This window comes from Triticum aestivum, chromosome 3D, assembly GCF_018294505.1.
Source record: "Triticum aestivum cultivar Chinese Spring chromosome 3D, IWGSC CS RefSeq v2.1, whole genome shotgun sequence".
NCBI classification, from domain to species: domain Eukaryota; kingdom Viridiplantae; phylum Streptophyta; class Magnoliopsida; order Poales; family Poaceae; genus Triticum; species Triticum aestivum.
This window is the reverse complement of record NC_057802.1, coordinates 46,284,697-46,307,020: the sequence shown is the minus strand read 5'-3', so window position 1 is coordinate 46,307,020 and position 22,324 is coordinate 46,284,697. Positions and strand designations below refer to the sequence as shown.

At 44.3% G+C, this 22,324-nt stretch overlaps 2 protein-coding genes across 2 annotated transcripts; one reads left to right on the top strand and one right to left on the bottom strand.

Moving 5' to 3' along the window:
- The first annotated feature begins 14,590 nt into the window (after window positions 1-14,590).
- On the top strand, window positions 14,591-15,118 carry LOC123074052 (putative cytochrome c oxidase subunit 5C-4). Its single transcript, XM_044497000.1, has one exon. It carries the CDS (start codon window positions 14,642-14,644, stop codon window positions 14,885-14,887), a length of 246 nt encoding a protein of 81 aa, XP_044352935.1. The 5' UTR covers window positions 14,591-14,641; the 3' UTR covers window positions 14,888-15,118.
- A 752-nt stretch (window positions 15,119-15,870) lies between these two features.
- On the bottom strand, window positions 15,871-16,932 carry LOC123074051 (uncharacterized). Its single transcript, XM_044496999.1, has one exon. The coding sequence runs from the start codon at window positions 16,329-16,331 to the stop codon at window positions 16,035-16,037; it is 297 nt and encodes a 98-aa protein (XP_044352934.1). The 5' UTR covers window positions 16,332-16,932; the 3' UTR covers window positions 15,871-16,034.
- Between the last annotated feature and the right edge of the window lie 5,392 nt (window positions 16,933-22,324).

Here is a 22,324-nt window from a genome sequence, read left to right as displayed (position 1 = left end):
ATGGTTAACTTAAGGTGGCAACTTAAATACATAGCTGGGTGGATATTCCCTGTATTTTTTTGGAAATCCCGGGGTACCGTGTGATTCTCCTATGGACTGCCACCCAGGCTCAAAGGGATCATAAGATTATTCATGCTAGAAACTTCCGTGTGCAACCACATGCCATTATGGGCTCTGGCATAGTTGAGTAAGTTGTGGGAAACCTTTCCATGATGGGCTAGCAGATGTAGGGGATTGTAGGTGTACCGGCCTATCTATCGGTTAAGGGGACCTCTTCGGGACTGTGTCTCGGTCATCCGTTTCTCAAACATCTTGTAGTGCGAGAAATCAAACGGAGGAGATCGAGTCTTGTGGGGAAAAGTGCACAAACCTCTGCAGAGTGTACAAACTAATCATGGTTAGCCGTGTCCCCGGTTATGGACATCTTGAGTATCTGGTTCTTGGATTATCATGTGGATCTCATCACTCTTAATTATAAAAGTTGATTGGGTTATTGATTACTTTTAATTGGGATTGAGATGGGGTTTACCATTCTCAATGTTTAACAACCACCATGATAGTTAAATAAAATATATTCCTTTGTCGTAGGGAAAAATTGGCTTTTCGCAAAACATATTAACCATATAGCCTCCACCAGCCATATATGCATGTAGTGATAGCTTTATTCTGTTCATTACTCTCTTGTGTTACATTGCCAGCATATTCCATGTGCTGACCCGTTTTCGGGCTGCAACGTATCATGTTGCAGACTTTTCAGACGACGAGTAAGGAGCCTTAGGTCGTGGTCTTTCACTCAGTGATGCCGTTGGAGTTGATGGACTCACTTTATCTTCCAAGCCTTCCGCTGTTATCGTATTAGATGGCCTTAAGCCATATTTATTGTAAGAAGTTCTCTTTTGAGACATTCGATGTAATAAGTGTGTGATTGCTACTCTGTTATAAATCCTTCAAGTACTGTGCGTGTTAGCATTACCGATCCAGGGATGACACTGATGCACAGAGATCAGACTGTTTGAGGTCTGGTCGCTACAAATACCTTGTGCGCTATCAAACGTCACAACGTAACTGGGTGATCATAAAGATACTCTACAGGTATCTCCGAAGGTGTTGAGTTGGCATAGATCAAGATTAGGATTTGTCACTCCAAGTATCGGAGAAGTATCTCTGGGCCCTCTCGGTAATACACATCATAAGCTTGCAAGCAAACGACTAAGGAGTTAGTCACGAGGTGATGTATTACGGAACGAGTAAAGAGACTTGCCGGTAACGAGATTTAACTAGGTATGAAGATACTAATACGTCTCCAACGTATCTATAATTTTTGATTGCTCCATGCTATATTATCTACTGTTTTTGGACATTATTGGGCTTTATTATTCACTTTTATATTATTTTTGGGACTAACCTATTAGCCGGAGGCCCAGCCCAGAATTGCTGGTTTTGCCTATTTCAGAGTTTCGCAGAAAAGGAATATCAAACGGAGTCCAAACGGAATGAAACCTTCGGGAACGTGATTTTCAGAACGAACAAGATCCAGGAGACTTGGACCCTACGTCAAGAAATAAAAGAAGAGGCCACGAGGTAGGGGGGCGCGCCTACCCCCCCAGGGCGCGCCCTCCACCCTCGTGGGCCCCCTGTTGCTCCACCGATGTACTCCTTCCTCCTATATATACCTACGTACCCCCAAACGATCAGATACGGAGCCAAAAACCTAATTCCACCGCCGCAACCTTCTGTACCCACGAGATCCCATCTTGGGGCCTGTTCCGGAGCTCCGCCGGAGAGGTCATCAATCACGGAGGGCTTCTACATCATCACCATAGCCCCTCCGATGAAGTGTGAGTAGTTTACCTCAGACCTTCGGGTCCATAGTTATTAGCTAGATGGCTTCTTCTCTCTTTTTGGATCTCAATACAATGTTCTCCCCCTCTCTCGTGGAGATCTATTCGATGTAATCTTCTTTTGCGGTGTGTTTGTTGAGACCGATGAATTGTGGGTTTATGATCAAGTTTATCTATGAACAATATTTGAATCTTCTGAATTCTTTTATGTATGATTGGTTATCTTTGCAAGTCTCTTCGAATTATCAGTTTGGTTTGGCCTACTAGATTGATCTTTCTTGCAATGGGAGAAGTGCTTAGCTTTGGGTTCAATCTTGCGGTGTCCTTTCCCAGTGACAGTAGGGGCAGCAAGGCACGTATTGTATTGTTGCCATCGAGGATAACAAGATGGGTTTTTTATCATATTGCATGAATTTATCCCTCTACATCATGTCATCTTGCTTAAGGCGTTACTCTGTTTTATGAACTTAATACTCTAGATGCATGCTGGATAGCGGTCGATGAGTGGAGTAATAGTAGTAGATGCAGGCAGGAGTCGGTCTACTTGTCTCGGACGTGATGCCTATATACATGATCATACCTAGATATTCTCATAACTATGCTCAATTCTGTCAATTGCTCAACAGTAATTTGTTCACCCACCGTAGAATACTTATGCTCATGAGAGAAGCCACTAGTGAAACCTATGGCCCCCGGGTCTATCTTCATCATATTAATCTTCCAACACTTAGTTATTTCCTTTGCTTTTTACTTTGCTTTTATTTTACTTTGCATCTTTATCACAAAAATACCAAAAATATTATCCTATCATATCTATCAGATCTCACTCTCGTAAGTGACCGTGTAGGGATTGACAACCCCTTATCGCGTTGGTTGCGAGGATTTATTTGTTTTGTGTAGGTGCGAGGGACTCGCGCGTAGCCTCCTACTGGATTGATACCTTGGTTCTCAAAAACTGAGGGAAATACTTACGCTACTTTGCTGCATCACCCTTTCCTCTTCAAGGGAAAACCAACGCAGTGCTCAAGAGGTAGCAAGAAGGATTTCTGGCGCCGTTGCCGGGGAGGTCTACGCAAAAGTCAACATACCAAGTACCCATCACAATCCCTTATCTCCCGCATTACATTATTTGCCATTTGCCTCTCGTTTTCCTCTCCCCCACTTCACCCTTGCCGTTTTATTCGCCCTCTCTTTTCCGTTTGCCTCTTTTTCGCCCTGCTTTTGTTTGCTCGTGTGTTGGATTGCTTGTTTGTCACGATGGCTCAAGATAATACCAAATTATGTGACTTTACCAATACCAACAATAATGATTTCCTTAGCACTCCGATTGCTCCTCTTACCGATACTGAATCTTGTGAAATCAATGCTGCTTTGTTGAATCTTGTCATGAAAGATCAATTCGCCGGCCTTCCTAGTGAAGATGCCGCTACTCATCTAAATAGCTTCGTTGATTTGTGTGATATGCAAAAGAAGAAAGATGTTGATAATGATATTGTTAAATTGAAGCTATTTCCTTTTTCGCTTAGAGATCGTGCTAAAGCTTGGTTTTCGTCTTTGCCTAAAAATAGTATTGATTCATGGAATAAGTGCAAAGATGCTTTTATCTCTAAGTATTTTCCTCCCGCTAAGATCATCTCTCTTAGAAACGATATTATGAATTTTAAGCAACTTGATCATGAACATGTTGCACAAGCTTGGGAGAGGATGAAATTAATGATACGTAATTGCCCTACTCATGGTTTGAATTTGTGGATGATTATACAAAAAATTTATGCCGGATTGAATTTTGCTTCTAGAAATCTTTTAGATTCGGCCGCGGGAGGCACTTTTATGGAAATCACTTTAGGAGAAGCTACTAAACTCCTAGATAATATTATGGTTAATTATTCTCAATGGCACACTGAAAGATCTACTAATAAAAAAGTGCATGCGATAGAAGAAATTAATGTTTTGAGTGGAAAGATGGATGAACTTATGAAATTATTTGCTACTAAGAGTGTTTCTTCTGATCCTAATGATATGCCTTTGTCTACTTTGATTGAGAATAATAATGAATCTATGGATGTGAATTTTGTTGGTAGGAATAATTTTGGTAACAACGCGTATAGAGGAAACTTTAATCCTAGGCCTTATCCTAGCAATTCCTCTAATAATTATGGTAATTCCTACAACAACTCTTATGGAAATTTTAATAAGATGCCCTCTGAATTTGAGACTAGTGTTAAAGAGTTTATGAATTCACAAAAGAATTTCAATGCTTTGCTTGAAGAGAAATTGCTTAAAGTTGATGAATTGGCTAGGAACGTTGATAGAATTTCTCTTGATGTTGATTCTTTAAAACTTAGATCTATTCCTCCTAAGCATGATATCAATGAGTCTCTCAAAGCCATGAGAATTTCCATTGATGAGTGCAAAGAAAGAACCGCTAGGATGCGTGCTAAGAAAGATTGCTTTATAAAAGCGTGTTCTTCAATTTCTATGAAAATAAAGATGAAGATCTAAAAGTTATTGATGTGTCCCCTATTAAATCTTGTTTTGCAATATGAATCTTGATAATGATGGGACTGAATATGATCCACCTTTACCTAGAAGGCGTTCCAAAAATTCGGAGTTTTTAGATCTTGATGCTAAAATTGATAAAAGTGGGATTGAAGAAATCAAAACGTTAGATATTAATAACCCACTATTTTGGATTTCAAGGAATTTAATTATGATAATTGCTCTTTGATAGATTGTATTTCCTTGTTGCAATCCGTGCTAAATTCTCCTCATGCTTATAGTCAAAATAAAGCCTTTACCAAACATATCGTTGATGCTTGATGCAATCTTATGAAGAAAAACTTGAGTTGGAAGTTTCTATCCCTAGAAAACTTTATGATGAGTGGGAACCTACTATTAAAATTAAGATTAAGGATCATGAGTTCTATGCTTTATGTGATTTGGGTGCTAGTGTTTCCACGATTCCCAAAACTTTGTGCGATTTGCTAGATTTCCGTGATTTTGATGATTGCTCTCTAAACTTGCACCTTGCGGATTCCACTATTAAGAAACCTATGGGAAGAATTAATGATGTTCTTATTGTTGCAAATAGGAACTATGTGCCCGTAGATTTTATTGTTCTTGATATAGATTGCAATCCTTCATGTCCTATTATTCTTGGTAGACCTTTCCTTAGAACGATTGGTGCAATTATTGATATGAAGGAAGGGAATATTAGATTCCAATTTCCATTAAAGAAAGGCATGGAACACTTCCCTAGGAAGAAAATAAAATTACCATATGAATCTATCATGAGAGCCACTTATGGATTGCCTACCAAAGATGGCAATACCTAGATCTATCCTTGCTTTTATGCCTAGCTAGGGGCGTTAAACGATAGCGCTTGTTGGGAGGCAACCCAATTTTATTTTTAGTTTTTTTTGCTTTTTGCTTCTGTTTAGGAATAAATATTTGTTCTAGCCTCTGGTTAGATGTGTTTTTATGTTTTAATTAGTGTTTGTGCCAAGTTAAACCTATAGGATCTTCTTGGATGATAGTTATTTGATCTTGCTGTAATTTCCAGAAACTTTCTGTTCACGAAAATAATTGTTAAAAATCACCAGAACGTGATAAAATATTGATTCCAATTGCTGCTGATCAATAAACAAATTTCTAGGTCGTCCTATTTTGGCTGATTTTTTGGAGTTCCAGAAGTTTGCGTTAGTTACAGATTACTACAGACTGTTCTGTTTTTGACAGATTCTGTTTTTCGTGTGTTGTTTGCTTATTTTGATGAATCTATGGCTAGTAAAATAGTTTATAAACCATAGAGAAGTTGGAATACAGTAGGTTTAACACCAATATAAATAAAGAATGAGTTCATTACAGTACCTTGAAGTGGTCTTTTGTTTTCTTTCGCTAACGGAGCTCACGAGATTTTCTGTTGAGTTTTGTGTTGTGAAGTTTTCAAGTTTTGGGTGAAAGATTTGATGGATTATGGAACAAGGAGTGGACAAGAGCCTAAGCTTGGGGATGCCCATGGCACCCCCAAGATAATCTAAGGACACCAAAAAGCCAAAGCTTGGGGATGCCCCGGAAGGCATCCCCTCTTTCGTCTACTTCCATCGGTAACTTTACTTGGAGCTATATTTTTATTCACCACATGATATGTGTTTTGCTTGGAGCGTCTTGTATGATTTGAGTCTTTGATTTTTAGTTTACCACAATCATCCTTGCTGTACACACCTTTTGAGAGAGCCATACATGATTTGGAATTTGTTAGGATACTCTACGTGCTTCGCTTATATCTTTTGAGTTATATAGTTTTGCTCTAGTGCTTCACTTATATCTTTTAGAGCACGGTGGTGGATTTGTTTTATAGAAACTATTGATCTCTCATGCTTCACTTAGATTATTTTGAGAGTCTTAAATAGCATGGTAATTTGCTTAAATAATCCTAATATGCTTGGTATTCAAGATTAGTAAAAACTTTCTTATGAGTGTGTTGAATACTAAGAAAAGTTTGATGCTTGATAATTTTTTTGAGATATAAAGATTGTGATATTAGAGTCATGCTAGTTGAGTAGCTGTGAATTTGAGAGATACTTGTGTAAAAGTTTGTGATTCCCGTAGCATGCACATATGGTGAATCGTTATGTGATGAAATCGGAGCATAATTTATTTATTGATTGTCTTCCTTATGAGTGGCGGTCGGGATGAGCGATGGTCTTTTCCTACCAATCTATCCCCCTAGGAGCATGCGCGTAATACTTTGCTTTGATAACTTGTAGATTTTTGCAATAAGTATATGAGTTCTTTATGACTAATGTTGAGTCCATGGATTATACACACTCTTCTTTCTCCCACTATTGCTAGCCTCTCTAATACCGCACAATTTTCGCCGGTATTATACACCCACCATAAACCTTCCTCAAAACAGCCACCATACCTACCTATGATGGCATTTTCATAGCCATTCCGAGATATATTGCCATGCAACTTTCCACCGTTCCGTTTATTATGACACGCTCCATCATTGTCATATTGCTTTGCATGATCATGTAGTTGACATCGTATTTGTGGCAAAGCCACCGTTCATAATTCTTTCATACATGTCACTCTTGATTCATTGCATATCCCGGTACACCGCCGGAGGCATTCATATAGAGTCATATTTTGTTCTAAGTATCGAGTTGTAATTGTTGAGTTGTAAGAAAATAAAAGTGTGATGATCTTCATTTTTAGAGCATTGTCCCAAGTGAGGAAAAGGATGATGGAGACTATGATTCCCCCACAAGTCGGGATGAGACTCCGGACGAAAAAAAAAGAGGCCATAAAAAAGGGAAAAGGCCCAAATAAAAAAAATGAGAGAAAAAGAGAGAAGGGACAATGTTACTATCCTTTTACCACACTTGTGCTTCAAAGTAGCACCATGATCTTCATGATAGAGAGTCTCTCATTTTGTCACTTCATATACTAGTGGGAATTTTTCATTATAGAACTTGGCTTGTATATTCCAATGATGGGCTTCCTCAACATGCCCTAGGTCTTCGTGAGCAAGCGAGTTGGATGCACACCCACTTAGTTTCTTTTGTTGAGCTTTCATATACTTATAGCTCTAGTGCATCCGTTGCATGGCAATCCCTACTCACTCACATTGATATCTATTGATGGGCATCTCCATAGCCCGTTGATACGCCTAGTTGATGTGAGACTATCTTCTCCCTTTTTGTCTTCTCCACAACCACCATTCTATTCCACATATAGTGCTATGTCCATGGCTCACGCTCATGTATTGCGTGAAGATTGAAAAAGTTTGAGAATGTCAAAAGTATGAAACAATTGCTTGGCTTGTCATAGTGGTGAAGATAGAGCATAGCCAGACTATATGATTTTGTAGGGATAACTTTCTTTGGCCATGTTATTTTGAGAAGACATAATTGCTTTGTTAGTATGCTTGAAGTATTATTATTTTTAGGTCGATATTAAACTTTTGTCTTGAATCTTTCGGATCTGAATATTCATACCACAATTAAGAAGAATTACATTGAAATTATGCCAAGTAGCACTCCGCATCAAAAATTCTGTTTTTATCATTTACCTACTCGAGGACGAGCAGGAATTAAGCCTGGGGATGCCTGATACGTCTCCAACGTATCTATAATTTCTGATTGCTCCATGCTATATTATCTACTGTTTTTGGACATTATTGGGCTTTATTATTCACTTTTATATTATTTTTGGGACTAACCTATTAGCCGGAGGCCCAGCCCAGAATTGCTGTTTTTTGCCTATTTCGGAGTTTCGCAGAAAAGGAATATCAAACGGAGTCCAAACGGAATGAAACCTTCGGGAACATGATTTTCAGAACGAACAAGATCCAGGAGACTTGGACCCTACGTCAAGAAACAAAAGAGGAGGCCACGAGGTAGGGGGCGCGCCTACCCCCCCCAGGGCGCGCCCTCCACCCTCGTGGGCCCCCTGTTGCTCCACCGATGTACTCCTTCCTCCTATATATACCTACGTACCCCCAAATGATCAGATACGGAGCCAAAAACCTAATTCCACCGCCGCAACCTTCTGTACCCACGAGATCCCATCTTGGGGCCTGTTCCGGAGCTCCGCCGGAGGGGGCATCGATCACGGAGGGCTTCTACATCAACACCATAGCCCCTCCGATGAAGTGTGAGTAGTTTACCTCAGACCTTCGGGTCCATAGTTATTAGCTAGATGGCTTCTTCTCTCTTTTTGGATCTCAATACAATGTTCTCCCCCTCTCTCGTGGAGATCTATTCGATGTAATCTTCTTTTGCGGTGTGTTTGTTGAGACCGATGAATTGTGGGTTTATGATCAAGTTTATCTATGAACAATATTTGAATCTTCTGAATTCTTTTATGTATGATTGGTTATCTTTGCAAGTCTCTTCGAATTATCAGTTTGGTTTGGCCTACTAGATTGATCTTTCTTGCAATGGGAGAAGTGCTTAGCTTTGGGTTCAATCTTGCGGTGTCCTTTCCCAGTGACAGTAGGGGCAGCAAGGCACGTATTGTATTGTTGCCATCGAGGATAACAAGATGGGTTTTTTTATCATATTGCATGAATTTATCCCTCTACATCATGTCATCTTTCTTAAGGCGTTACTCTGTTTTTATGAACTTAATACTCTAGATGCATGCTGGATAGCGGTCGATGAGTGGAGTAATAGTAGTAGATGCAGGCAGGAGTCGGTCTACTTGTCTCGGACGTGATGCCTATATACATGATCATACCTAGATATTCTCATAACTATGCTCAATTCTGTCAATTGCTCAACAGTAATTTGTTCACCCACCGTAGAATACTTATGCTCATGAGAGAAGCCACTAGTGAAACCTATGGCCCTCGGGTCTATCTTCGTCATATTAATCTTCCAACACTTAGTTATTTCTTTGCTTTTATTTTACTTTGCATCTTTATCACAAAAATACCAAAAATATTATCCTATCATATCTATCAGATCTCACTCTCGTAAGTGACCGTGTAGGAATTGACAACCCCTTATCGCGTTGGTTGCGAGGATTTATTTGTTTTGTGTAGGTGCGAGGGACTCGCGCGTAGCCTCCTACTGGATTGATACCTTGGTTCTCAAAAACTGAGGGAAATACTTACGCTACTTTGCTGCATCACACTTTCCTCTTCAAGGGAAAACCAACGCAGTGCTCAAGAGGTAGCAGATACCGACGATCGAATCTCGGGCAAGTAACATACTGATGGACAAAGGGAATTACGTATGTTGTCATAAGGTTCGACCGATAAAGATCTTCGTAGAATATGTAGGAGCCAATATGGGCATCCAAGTTCCGCTATTGGTTATTGACCAGAGAGGTGTCTCGGTCATTTCTACATAGTTCCCGAACCCGTAGGGTCCGCACGTTTAACGTTCGTTGACGATATTGTATTATATGAGTTATGTATGTTGGTGACCGAATGTTGTTCGGAGTCCCGGATGCGATCACAGACGTGACGAGGAGCTCCGGAATGGTCCGGAGGTAAAGATTAATATATAGGATGATATGGTTAGGCCAAGGGGTTAAGCCCACTGGGCTTTAGGTCGGTGCAAAAGGAGTTTTGCGGAGGCCGGGGGCCAAACGCCGGAGACCCTGGCGTCTGGCCCTGGGCCAAACGCCGAGGCCCTTTCAATGCAGTTTTCTTTTCCCATTTTTATGCTCATCCGCATGGACCGATCAATGCAGTTTTCTTTTCCCATTTTTCGATTGTTCTGTTCTGCTCCTTATTTCAATTCATTCTCCTTTTCTTCTTTTTCTTTTCTTTATTTTTTCCTTTCCTTTTCCCTTTTTCAGTTTCTTTTTAATTTCTCTCTCTTCAGTTTTATTTTTTGTTTTACCCTATTTATTTTCTATCTTATTTTATTCTTTTTTATTTCCAACTTTCATTTTAAAAAGAAATGTGAAAACTTGTAAATATGAAGTTTTGACCTGAACATACATTGAAATTTTTTTTATAATACATTATGAACAATTTTTCAAATTACATGAACAATTTTTTGCATGTGGGTGAGTATTTTTATTTTTCTTACATGACCAAAAGGTTTTTTTTTTAAATATGGGTTTATTTAAAACTAAAAAAATGAAAATACAAGTGAAATTAAAATCAGCAAAGAAAAAACCAAAGGGGCCAAACCAGCGAATCCCGAAGCCTAATTAACTACTTTGATTTATCACTAAAATAACTGGCGATCTACGGTACTGCCCGACCCATGGTTGCATGTCGTGGGCGAGCTCCCTTCCTCCGGTTGACAAGAGACATAGCCCAAACACCCCGATCCTTGGGCACGATCTTCAGTTGCGCTAGAAATGGTTTGGGTGGGTTGATGTTGAAAGACCCTGTGTGGGCACGTCGATCCGGTGTGATAAGGATGATATCTTCCTCTTGGATGCGTCCACCTTGATCAAGATTCGCAATGGTTGCAAGGTGAGTTGCTAGTCTGATCGCTGATTAGGAGATCAATCACTTTGGTTCAATATTTCGGACCTCTTCCGTTCAAGCTCAAATAAGAAGAATCCCGTTGCAGATGCCCTCACAAACCAGTAGTGGATGAAAGGATTTCACCGTATCACTAATGAAGTTAGTTACGGTAATATTTTTCGTGTGGTGTCGGCTACAGAACATCACTCTTTTGTGCAATGAAGAAGAATCCATCTCTCGGAACTGGACTACTTAAAATATATCTCTACGAAGATATTATGAGATAAGTTGCATTATATAGATCTCTACCATGATATTTAAGAGTACTAAAATATCACACACAAATATTTATGTGTACACAATATTATTTTTACACTTGTTACTATTAATTCAAAAAGAACCTTTTTACACATATTTAAATTTAGTAAAAGCCAAAAATTCCAGCGACAAATGTATATTATGAATGTATATCAACGAAAAATGTTAGTAAAATTTCGCAACCATGTCTACTAAGTAATAAAAAGTATACTTATTAAAATGTAGTATGTTTTTTAAATGTATATAAGTTTAGTACAAAAACAGTTATTTTAGTTTGCTACGGAAAAAAATGTGTTTGGACCGGACACAGTCTTAGAAAACTCATAAGTAAGCACACTACAAGCCTCCATCCTCGAATAATAATTCAACTTCAAAAACATAGGCCAGAATAAAATATGGAATAGGCATAGAACAGAACATTTTCTAAATCTTTGAACAAAATTTGAATCCTGTAACTTTATATTGCATGTATCGGATAATATTTAAATTCTAATAGCACTTTATAATGTCTTATATTTATCGATTGCAACCTCTACTGCTTAAACACCTAGTTAAATGATTCAATAGTCTGGGTGTGTCCTGGTGTCACCTCCATGGACCCTACCAAGCACACCCATGCAATCTGAAGTTGATAGGTTGACATCATGCAACGTCAACAAGAGTTGGTAATCCTCGGCAGGTATCTTGCGGTGCGAGCAGTAGTACCTAACACGCTCCAGTTGTTTCATCAGTGGATGTGTATGCTCCGCAACAAAGCAAGTCACGTTCCATCTCTCCTGCCTAAGCCTAACAATCATATGCGCCTTACAATCATGACGAAGCATCATGTTCTTCTGATGTGTTCTTGTTACATCCATTCCAGTGATAGGCTTCCTGCTGGAGTTGCTTTTTTCTGTTGCAGTGCTCTCTGTTGCACACACTCAAAGACCCTTTTGATCATTATTGCATATCCTCTTTCTTCTGGCCCCTCTTCTGGTTGCACTTTGAAGAAGATATATGTGTTCCGAACCCAACTTGAAGGCATGGTCATTATAGAATTTCTGGGCATCCTCAATTGTGTCAAACACCATGCCAACATAGGGTGGTAGTGGTTGCGATGAAACATCTCCATCATCTGAATCATCTTACATCGCATCATCAGCATGCAACAAACCATCTGAACCTTCACCACCATCAACAGAAAAGTTCCGTTGGACATAGCTCTCTTCCCCTTCAGTCCCGGCTTCCTACAAATGAGGCACATGATTTGTATAAATAGAGAGGTGTTGTGCAACAGTCATTTTTCCTCTACATGGAATCAAACAGTTCTTTATGTTGTTTCAGAAATTCAGGTACACAGATATATCTATCAACAGATTTTCTGTCATGTTTCGACACATTATGGCAAAAAAAAAAGTTTGATTCAGAGGGAGAAGAAGCGGCAGAAATTAGAACAGAAATATCATTTGATTCGTCAATCTTTAAAAAAAAAGATAAGAAGCAAAGTTTCTCCCTTGAGTTTGAGTGAAAAAACGAAAATGCGAGAAAAATTGCAATCCGGGTCAATTAACAGGCAGCTTTTTATGCCTGAAATCAGCTACATTAGACACATATTTTCACTCACTGTGGCTTTTTCTCGCATAAGCATACACAATAAAAATGGTATCAGAGGCATTTGTAATATGAGTGTTTTATTTTCATCAAATAGGTTGATAAACATCAAGTAACAATCATGGGATAATGCAACTAAAAAATAGAGGGGAACATGTTTTAGAGACACAAGAAGCAGACGAGGGGGGCGGGGGGTTTGCCTTGTTTGCACCACACACATGAAACAAAATGAATTCTACCTCTTTTTTGGTACATAGGGTTTCATGTGTTTCAGCGATGCACACGTGTTCAGTTTTCAGAGACAGGAACTCACCCAACTCCCCTAATGCGATGTGTTTGAAGGAGCTTCAGGAAACATCATGGGAGGGGGGAGGGGGTTGTGAACCAGGATGAGACTCCGGCTCACGGCGGAAGCCCCTCCCGGCGGCGGTCGGAGCTGGGAAGGGTTGCCGCGGTTGTTCTCGAAGCAAGGCCCCTTGGCGAGGTTGATCTGCGTCGGATCCAATCATCTGCCGCGCGATATGGTGCGCCATGATGCTGCGGAGAGGCGCCCTAGAAGGATTACTTGTCCCCGCCCACCGGCGGCAGTTGATTTTGCAATGGTTGGGGGCGGCGTGTCGGGACGGTGGACAGGGGATCTGTTTCTGAAACAGAGCCGTTGTTGTGGGAAGTAAATAGGGGTCACTCGGACGCGGTTGTTACATCTGACGACCGTTAGCGTGCTGATCCAATGGAGCTCGATGTGGCGGATGGTTCTAACACATCCGCCGGCCGACGCGTAGCGCCACCCTTTAATAAACTAGAATAAAAGGGAGGAGTAAATTATTTTTTGTTAGACATGGAGGAGTAGTTTTTTTTTGGACAAGGAGGAGAAAATTAGTTGAAGCTTGAACCGTTTCCTTGGCCGGCCCATTTAAAGCCCTGCGCGCGGACAAACGGGTGCATACCCCTCCCTGCGCGATGGGCCGGCCCATTTATCCATATTATTCTGTTTCAGAACGGCAAAAAACTGCCGCAGGTGACACTCGAACTTCCGCCCTCTGCCTTTTAGCTTAGCTGCGCTAGCCAACTTCGCAACTACGTTGCTTTGATTCGTGAGATCCTTTTTCTTTTATTGTATCTACTTTTCTTTTTCTTTAATTTTTTATTTCCACGTTTTCTTTTTCTTATTCCTTATTCCTTTCGTTTTCCTAAATGCACGATTTAAAAAACACAGTGAACTTTTTTCCAATTCGTGAACTTTTTATTCAAAATCGATGAACGTTTTTTAAAATTCAATGAATTTTTTTGTGAACTTTCTAATTCGTAAACTCGATGAACTTTTTTTAAAATTTAATGAACTTTTTTCAACTTTGATGAACTTTTTTCAAATTCGGTGAACTTTTATTCGATGAACGTTTTTGAATTTCGATGAACTTTTTTCAAATCAAACTTTTTTCAAACTTCATGAAATATTTTTTCAAATTCGTGAACTATTTTTAAACTCAATGAACTTTTTCAAATTTGATGACATTTTTTCCTATTCGATGAACTGTTTTTAAATTTTTCACTTTTCTGAATCAATGAACTTTTTACAAATTTCTGTACTTTTCTGAATTCAAGAACCGGAGGCTGAGTTGATCGAGCGAACGAACAGAAGCTAAAAGGAAACGAAGCGAGGGAGCGATCTTATAATGGGCCGGCCCATGAAGGTGCCTGCGTGGGCGCCGCTTGCTCCAAGTGGCGCTTAAGGCGCTGTCGAGGAGGTCTTGTGACGGCGCCGCTTGGGAGAGCGCAACGCACGCGTGGCGCGAGCTCGCCACGCGCCCGCCACCTCGGCCGACACGGCGCCTCCACCCGTCCACCGCAGGGCTGCCGCGCTCGGTTCCTCTTCATCAAAAGCATCTTACTCTGACACTTTGCTCCAAAGCGGCTACGCACGAGAAGAGGGAGGTAGGTGCCATCTGCCATGTCGACGACGGCGCACAAGGTGGCGACGCAGGCGGCGTCGGCGGCGGGGGCGAGAATGAAGGGTCGGCGGCCGCCGAGCGTGGTGAGGGAGATCGTGTACGGGATGAGCCTGGGGCTCTTCGCGGGGTACCTGTGGAAGCTGCACCACTGGAGCAACCAGCGCCGCACCCGCGAGTTCTACGCCCTGCTCGACGAGGGCAGGATCACCGTCGTCGTTGACGAGCCGGCCGGAGCCAAGGATTAGCCCCATCCATAGTTTCACCTACCTACTAGGAGAGGTATTTTCAGCCCGTGCTTCCACAGATCAGTAGGACAGCAGCGGTTTGGCTTGTTTTGTTTAGCTAGCTAGCTAGCTCAGCTCTGTTCTTTTCTTCCTCGTGTCACTCTGTAATGTGTACTGCACTGCAGCTCTGCTGCCTGCCTTTGTCTCGTTGCCGATCGAAGAGAATAAACCGATGCGTGTCATTCATCAGTAGAGGCTGCAGAATTAGTGTTCGCTTGTGACACAATTAGTGTTGGGTGTTTCTGTTTTCCTTTGGTTGGAGTATTTGGATTGCTTGCGGCGCACTTTCGGCAGGGGGTCGACGATGGCTGATTCTAAGACACCATGATTGTGAGGTAGGACAGGCATGGAGAATGTCAGTCAGGGTCTTCGGATGTTTCCTCGCTGATATCATTGGCTTTCATTCCGTTTCTTCTCACCACAAGAGACAACAGCAGAAAGGGAAACACTTAGACTAACTGTTGTGTCACTCAGCTGATCATGGCCAGTGTGATCTTGATTTACAGCTCGATTAGTTTGTTCCTAGCATGTACTACTATTGAGGTATCGTGAAATTGTTTATGGTAATCGTATACAGGCTTATGGTAGCGTGCTCATTTTATGAAGAGAAACTAAAGCAATTGATTTGTTCCTTGCACACGATAACGTGTGGTGTGACAATGCATGGAATCGATGGCTGAGCAGTACCCATCGTGAGAGTAGAGAGGAGATCGAACTCGGTTAGTCGCGAGAAATGAGCACTTCTTGTTTGAAGAACAAGAGAATACAGAGTTCTGGTTATTTTTTGGCAACATTTTGGCTCCTTGTAGGAAATGAGAAGGAAATTTTCGACGGCTTCAGAGTTGCGAACAAAGGCAGGAACAATTCATTCAGGCACCAATACGGTCTCCTGAACTTAACAGACGATAAGTCTTTTGTGCGGTATGTACGGGAAACATGCAAGCTGAAGAATCGATACGTATATAGTACTAGTATATTATTGTAGTATACATTATCGCCTGTAATCAATCATACGAAGAAGCTGCCACTGAGGCAATAGCAGAGGAGAGCAGAGAACATCGTCGAATTCATACATGCATCGGCGACGGCGAGCAGGAACGGCGACGGCTCATCGTAGGTTGTGCAGCGGGTTGGACCCGGACGGCGCCATCCTCTTGTCGTCGCCGAACCCGCCTACGCCGGCGCCATTCCGGTTCCTCGCGGCGGCCAGAGCAGCGCCCTCCGACGTCTTGACGTGCGCCGAGCCGGCGACGACGCTCGCTCTCCTGGCGGCGGCTGCTGGCCGTGCCGACGAGGGCGGCGGCGCGACGACGTGGCCGAGGAAGGAGCCGGCCCTGAGCGCCAGCGGGACGAGCGAGAGCAGCGCGAGGATCTTGACGCAGCACCTGACGACGCCGCCGCCCATGCCTCCTGGTTCACCTGGGAAAAGGTGTCTAGCTGCTAGCTAGGAAGGAACGAGTGATGGACGGGACAGGGGAGGAGGAGGCGAAGAGGAGATAACGGTGGTGAGGCTGCGTTTGACGGGATGGGTGGAAGAAAGGGAGGCGGCGGTAGGAGAGAGGTCGAAGTAGAGTGGCGACCGGCGTCGTCCCTGGAGCTGGAGCCTGGAGGGGTGCGCGCGTGTAGGCAGGCAGACAATGGCGTGGCGTGTAGGATGATACGGTACGAGTATGGCTAGCTTGGGTGGTGCGTGCGGCGTAATGATCCATGGGCAATGATGGATGGACGGGCGGGAGCGGGACGGCCAACGAACCGGGATGAGGGGACGGCACGGGGGAACCGTGGACGATCGATCGCGCGAGCGACCCTGATTTGACACGAGACGGGAGCGTGGACAAAAAGGCGCAATCAGTGCGCGCTCTCCACAGTGCCCAGCGCGTCCGCCCGGCACCCATGATGCACGCTGCCGCGCTTCGCCGGCCGGCAGGGCTGGCGCAGCCGCCTCTGCCCGCGCCCGGCGCCTCACCGGCCAGGCCAGCGCTCGACCTCGGACCAACCCGTCGTCTCCGATCTCCGATGAATCCTCCCCCCGCCGTGTGTCTCACGCATGCACGCTCAGGTCAGGGTGATCACTGCAGCCGGGCGACCGACAGTCCGGCGACAAGCAAAGGCACGGCAGAAGAAGGAAAGGCCGCGAACAGTGTCAGAGCACAGTTGACGCGATACGTGCGACACGATCGATCGTCTGCTGGAGTGCTAGTGGCGCTAGCTCGCACCCGCACCCGCGCCCAGCGGTTGGCAACTCTTGGTTGGTTGCGTCGACGACGAGCAGAGGCGAGGAAGGCTGCTTTAAGGGACAGGACACTCCGGTTGAATCGGCAACCCGGCATCGATCGGTTCCATCACACTGTCTCTCTCCGAAGCTTTTTCGCCGAGCACCCTCCCTTCGGGCTCCGGCTGCAAGTCCCCACAGCCGGAGGTACCGCTTACTCACCACACCTGCAGTGCTGCCCATGCATGCATTCCATCAGGCATCAGAACCTAGCACAACAGTTCGAAACAGTACTTACAAAAACGCACAGAGACAGCCTACAGAAAAACTGTGCTCGTAGTAACATTGTAGACACTTTGGTTCCAGAATTTGTATCTATAATGCCTAAATATATTTTTTTGCGGGTCATATAATACCTACATCGTTGATCCCACTAAAGCTAATTCTCTCAAAAATGCAGCCCTCCACGTCACCAAATGTGCCATATCGTCATCCACTAAAACTATTTTACAGCACATGCATTCCCCAATTTAATTGTTCAATTCCTAATGGTGCATTGTACATGCATACTTTTTGTTCACACACAATTACTTCTGAAAGCAACAGCTTTTGATTCAAGTCATTTCATTCATACAAAAAATATATTCAAAATTAATCTTTAAAATCCACCGGCATCGCGTGGGGAAATCACCTAGTTTTACAGATAGTGCAGCACCTTCTTTGTGCATTGCAAGGCAAAACAGAATGAAGCAAAAAGATCCGTTTCGGCCTCTCAACCATTCCGTCAGTTTCGGCCCAGGATCAAGAACTGGCTGATGCCAATGCTCTAGCCCTAGTCTTGACTTCAGATCCTCTGCCTACTGCTTCTGGTGTGGAGCGGGTCACTGATACGGAGTCCAGCAAGAAACAACGTACATCAGACCCTCGATCGGCGGATCCGGCGGCGGCTGCGAGGCAGCCCCGCCAGACGCAATGAGTATCATCTGCTGGAACCGTCGAGGCCTGGGGTCGGACTCGACAGTTGGCGAGCTTCGCTGGCTTGTGAAGCTCTACCGACCCTCCCTCCTCTTTCTTTCAGAGACAAAGAGGAGGGATTCGAGAGTTAGAAATTTCTTGTGGTCTTTGGGTTATTCGGGCTGTTTTGCTGTCAGCAACGAGGGGCTCAGTGGTGGCCTCGCTCTCTTCTGGACACATACGGCGGTAGTGACGGTTAGGGCTGCCAACAAGCGGTGTATTGATGTCAAGGTCCAGCTGGATGAGGGTGCACCTTGGCGGGCTTCTTTTGTCTATGGGGAACCAAGGAGAGAGGATAGAGTTCACTTTTGGGAACTCCTTCGACGCATGCAACCTTCCTCGACGGGTCCTTGGATTTGTTGTGGTGACTTTAATGAAGTTCTTATTCAGGATGAACACTGTGGTCCTAGGGACCGGCTGGACTCACAGATGGCTGCGTTTCGGGATTGTTTGATGGATTGTGGGTTATCTGATTTGGGTTACTCGGGTCCGAAATTCACTTGTTGCAATAAGCAAGACCCCAACAGCAATGTCAGATGTCGGTTGGACCATGCAGTGGCTAACAGTGCCTTCACCAGTCTTTTTAAAGATTGTGGTGTGGAGAATGTCATTGCCACTACTTCTGATCATTACCCAATTCTGATTTATCTGGATCGTGTTTCCCAACAGCGCCACTTGGCACCGGTACATCAAGGTTTTAGATTCGAAGCGATGTGGCTGTGAGCGGCTGATTATAAAGAGACCCTCGAGCAAGCGTGGTCTGCTGGTAGAGATGGCCTTTCTTCTTTGAGCTCGACATGGGAAAATTTGAAAAATGTGGCTGGCTCTCTGTCTTCCTGGAGCAAGGAAATTTTTGGCTCCATTCGCAAGAACATTGAAAAGATGGAGCGCCGTCTGGCTTCTATTAGGGCTTCTCCACCTTCCCCAACATCTTTATCAGAGGAAAGGCACATTGAGAGTCAACTATGCGAGCTGTTTGAACGGGAGGAAATTATGGAACAGCAACGCTCACGGGTGGATTGGCTAAAGTCAGGAGATTGTAATACTAAGTTCTTCCAGGCCAGAGCGTCGGCTAGACGGAGAACTAACATGATCCACTCGCTTCTCCGGGAGGATGGTTCAGCTTGCAACTCTCAAGGGCAGATCAAGGGTATGGTGCAGTCCTACTATGAAGACCTCTTCACGTCGGAACCACGCCCGGCTGCTGATGAGGTTTTACAAGCTATTCCAAACAAGGTGTGTAGTGAGATGAATGCTGATCTGTGCAAGCCTTATTCTAATGATGAAATCAAGACGGCGTTGTTTCAGATGGGACCAACCAAGGCCCCCGGTCCTGACGGGTTTCCTGCTCTCTTTTACCAGACACATTGGAACTTCTTGGGGGACGACATCTGTCAGGCGGTTCGTGGTTTCTTGGAAGGGAGTCCGATTCCGGAAGGTTTTTGTGATTCGGTCATCGTTCTGATTCCGAAGACTGTCAAGCCCAAACACTTGAAGAACTTCCGTCCTATCAGCCTTTGCTCTGTGCTCTATAAAATCGCATCCAAAGTCTTAGCTAACCGGTTGAAGGCCATTTTGCCTGTGGTGGTGTCTGAGACTCAGAGTGCTTTTGTCCCCGGTAGGTTGATCACGGATAATACTCTGATTGCGTATGAATGCCTACACACTATCAGGAAACAACGAGTGAAGAAACCTTTCTTTGCACTCAAGATCGACATGATGAAGGCCTATGATCGTGTGGAATGGAGCTATCTCCATCGGTGCTTGACTAAGCTGGGTTTTGCTTCTTCCTGGATTGAAACTGTTATGCGATGTGTGACTAATGTTTGGTATGCGGTCAGAGTGAATGGGGAGCTTACACAATCGGTGATTCCATCTCGTGGTATTCGGCAAGGGGCCCCGATCAGCCCTTATCTCTTTCTCTTATGCACCGAAGGTCTATCTAGTCTGATATTCCAAAAGGAGGCTTGTGGCGAGCTACATGGGATTCGAAACGGTCGTCATGGCCCGCCTATCTCACACCTCCTGTTCGCGGATGATAGCATTTTCTTTGCTAAGAGTGATCCTCAGAGTGTGGCATCTTTGGAGGCGACGCTCAGTTCATATTATGCGTGTTCGGGGCAAGCAATCAATAGAGACAAGTCTGCGGTGTTCTTTGGTAATCACTGTCCTGCTGAGGTCAAGGATCGTGTGAAAAATCAGTTGGGTATAAGCAATGAGACGTTTCATGGCTCTTACTTGGGTATGCCAACGGAGGTGGGCAGCTCTCCTACAAGAACTTTCAAGTTTCTGACGGATAAAGCGTGGCAGAATATCTTTGGCTGGTCGGACCAGCCTATGTCCAGGGCAGGGACTGAGACTTTACTAAAATCCAAGACTCAAGCGATTCCCACATTCATCTCAAGTTGTTTTCGCTTGCCGGTTGCGATATGCGAGAAGTTCCGGCAGATTGTGTCTGATCGATGGTGGGGTCGTGAGGATGGTAAGAAGATGCATTGGCGCTCCTGGGACTGGCTGTCCACACCAAAATCGCTCGGAGGCATGGGTTTCGGGGATTTGGCGCTCTTTAACCAGGCGATGCTCAATAAACAGGGATGGCGTCTCCTGACTGAACCAGGATCGCTGTGTGCGCAGGTCTTAAAAGGGAGGTATTTTCCTTCCAGTGACTTTTGGAATGCATCTGCTCCCCGCTCGGCCTCTGCCACTTGGCAGGCCATTCTCCATGGTCATGAACTGCTTAAACAGGGAGTGCAATGGGGGCTTGGGGATGGAAGGAGCACCCATATACTCAATGATCACTGGATCCCTTCTACTCCTCCGGCATTACTGCAGCCCGTGGCTCCAATCCCTGCTTCGGCTACTGTTCGTTGTTTGTTTGATGAGGAAAATGAATGCTGGAACGAGGAAACTGTGAGAGCCTTCTTCCCTGATGAGGTGGCAAATGATATCCTCAGAATTCATATCAACTGGGAGGGAGGGCCGGATTTTTCTTGGTGGCCTTTCACCAAGTTTGGAGAGTATACTGTCCGTTCGGCCTATAACATGGCCAGGACGAGTCGTTTCTTGTCTGACTGTAATGTAAACGGCAGGGGACAATCCTCGAGTTGGCCATTGGAGGAAAGAATGTGGAAGAAATTGTGGAATGTTCAGGCTCCAAACAAGATGAAAATTGTGCTCTGGAGGCTGGCTCGCGACTGCCTGCCTTCGGGTGAACAAATGCAGCGGCGTCAGATCCCGCCGAGGACAGACTGCTTTTTCTGTGGTCGTCCGGAAAGCATCGAACATGCGCTACTATTTTTTGTTCATGCCTGGGCAGTTTGGGATGAGATCAAGTCTGCTTTTGGGATCAGATTGTGCAGTTCATCTTTCAGCTCTCCCAAGCAGTGGTTGTTCGACTTGCTAGCGCGAGGCTCCGATCGAGACATATCCATCATAACGGTTGCTGTGTGGCACATCTGGGAAGCCAGGAATTCTGCCCGGAATGAGCCTGAGGCTCCTCCTCCGAAACGCACAGCAGCGAGGGCGCGGGCTTACATGGAGATGATCTTACAGCACCTCTTCAAACCTGGACTTGCAGCTTCTCACGTGACACCGGCTTCTAGCTTTGGGTGGTCTCCTCCTCAAGGTACACTGCTTCTATCTTCAGATGTCGCAGTCGCCTTGGAGCAGAACTCGTCGGCGTCGGGTGTTGTGGTGCAGGACCACACCGGCCAGTGTGTGGCGGCGGCCACTGAACCTTTACCTGGAGTCTCTTCCCCGGAACTGGCTGAAGCGCTGGCTCTCCGCCGGGCAGCTCTGTTGGCTTGTCAGGAGAATTACACGCATGTGATTGATACGTCCATTTTGCATCATGTTTTTATATCGATATTTATTGCATTATGGGCTGTTATTACACATTATGTCGCAATACTTATCCCTATTCTATCTTATTTTACAAGGTTTACACAAAGAGGGAGAATGCCGGCAGCTGGAATTCTGAGCTGGAAAAGGAGCAACTATTAGAGACCTCTTCTGCACAACTCCAAAAGTCCTGAAACTTCACGAAGGCACTTTTTGGAATTAATAAAAAACAATGGCGAAAGAATCAACCAGAGGGGGGCCACACCCTGTCCACGAGGGTGGAGGGCGCGCCCAACCCCCCTGGGCGTGCCCTCCTGCCTCGTGGGCCACCT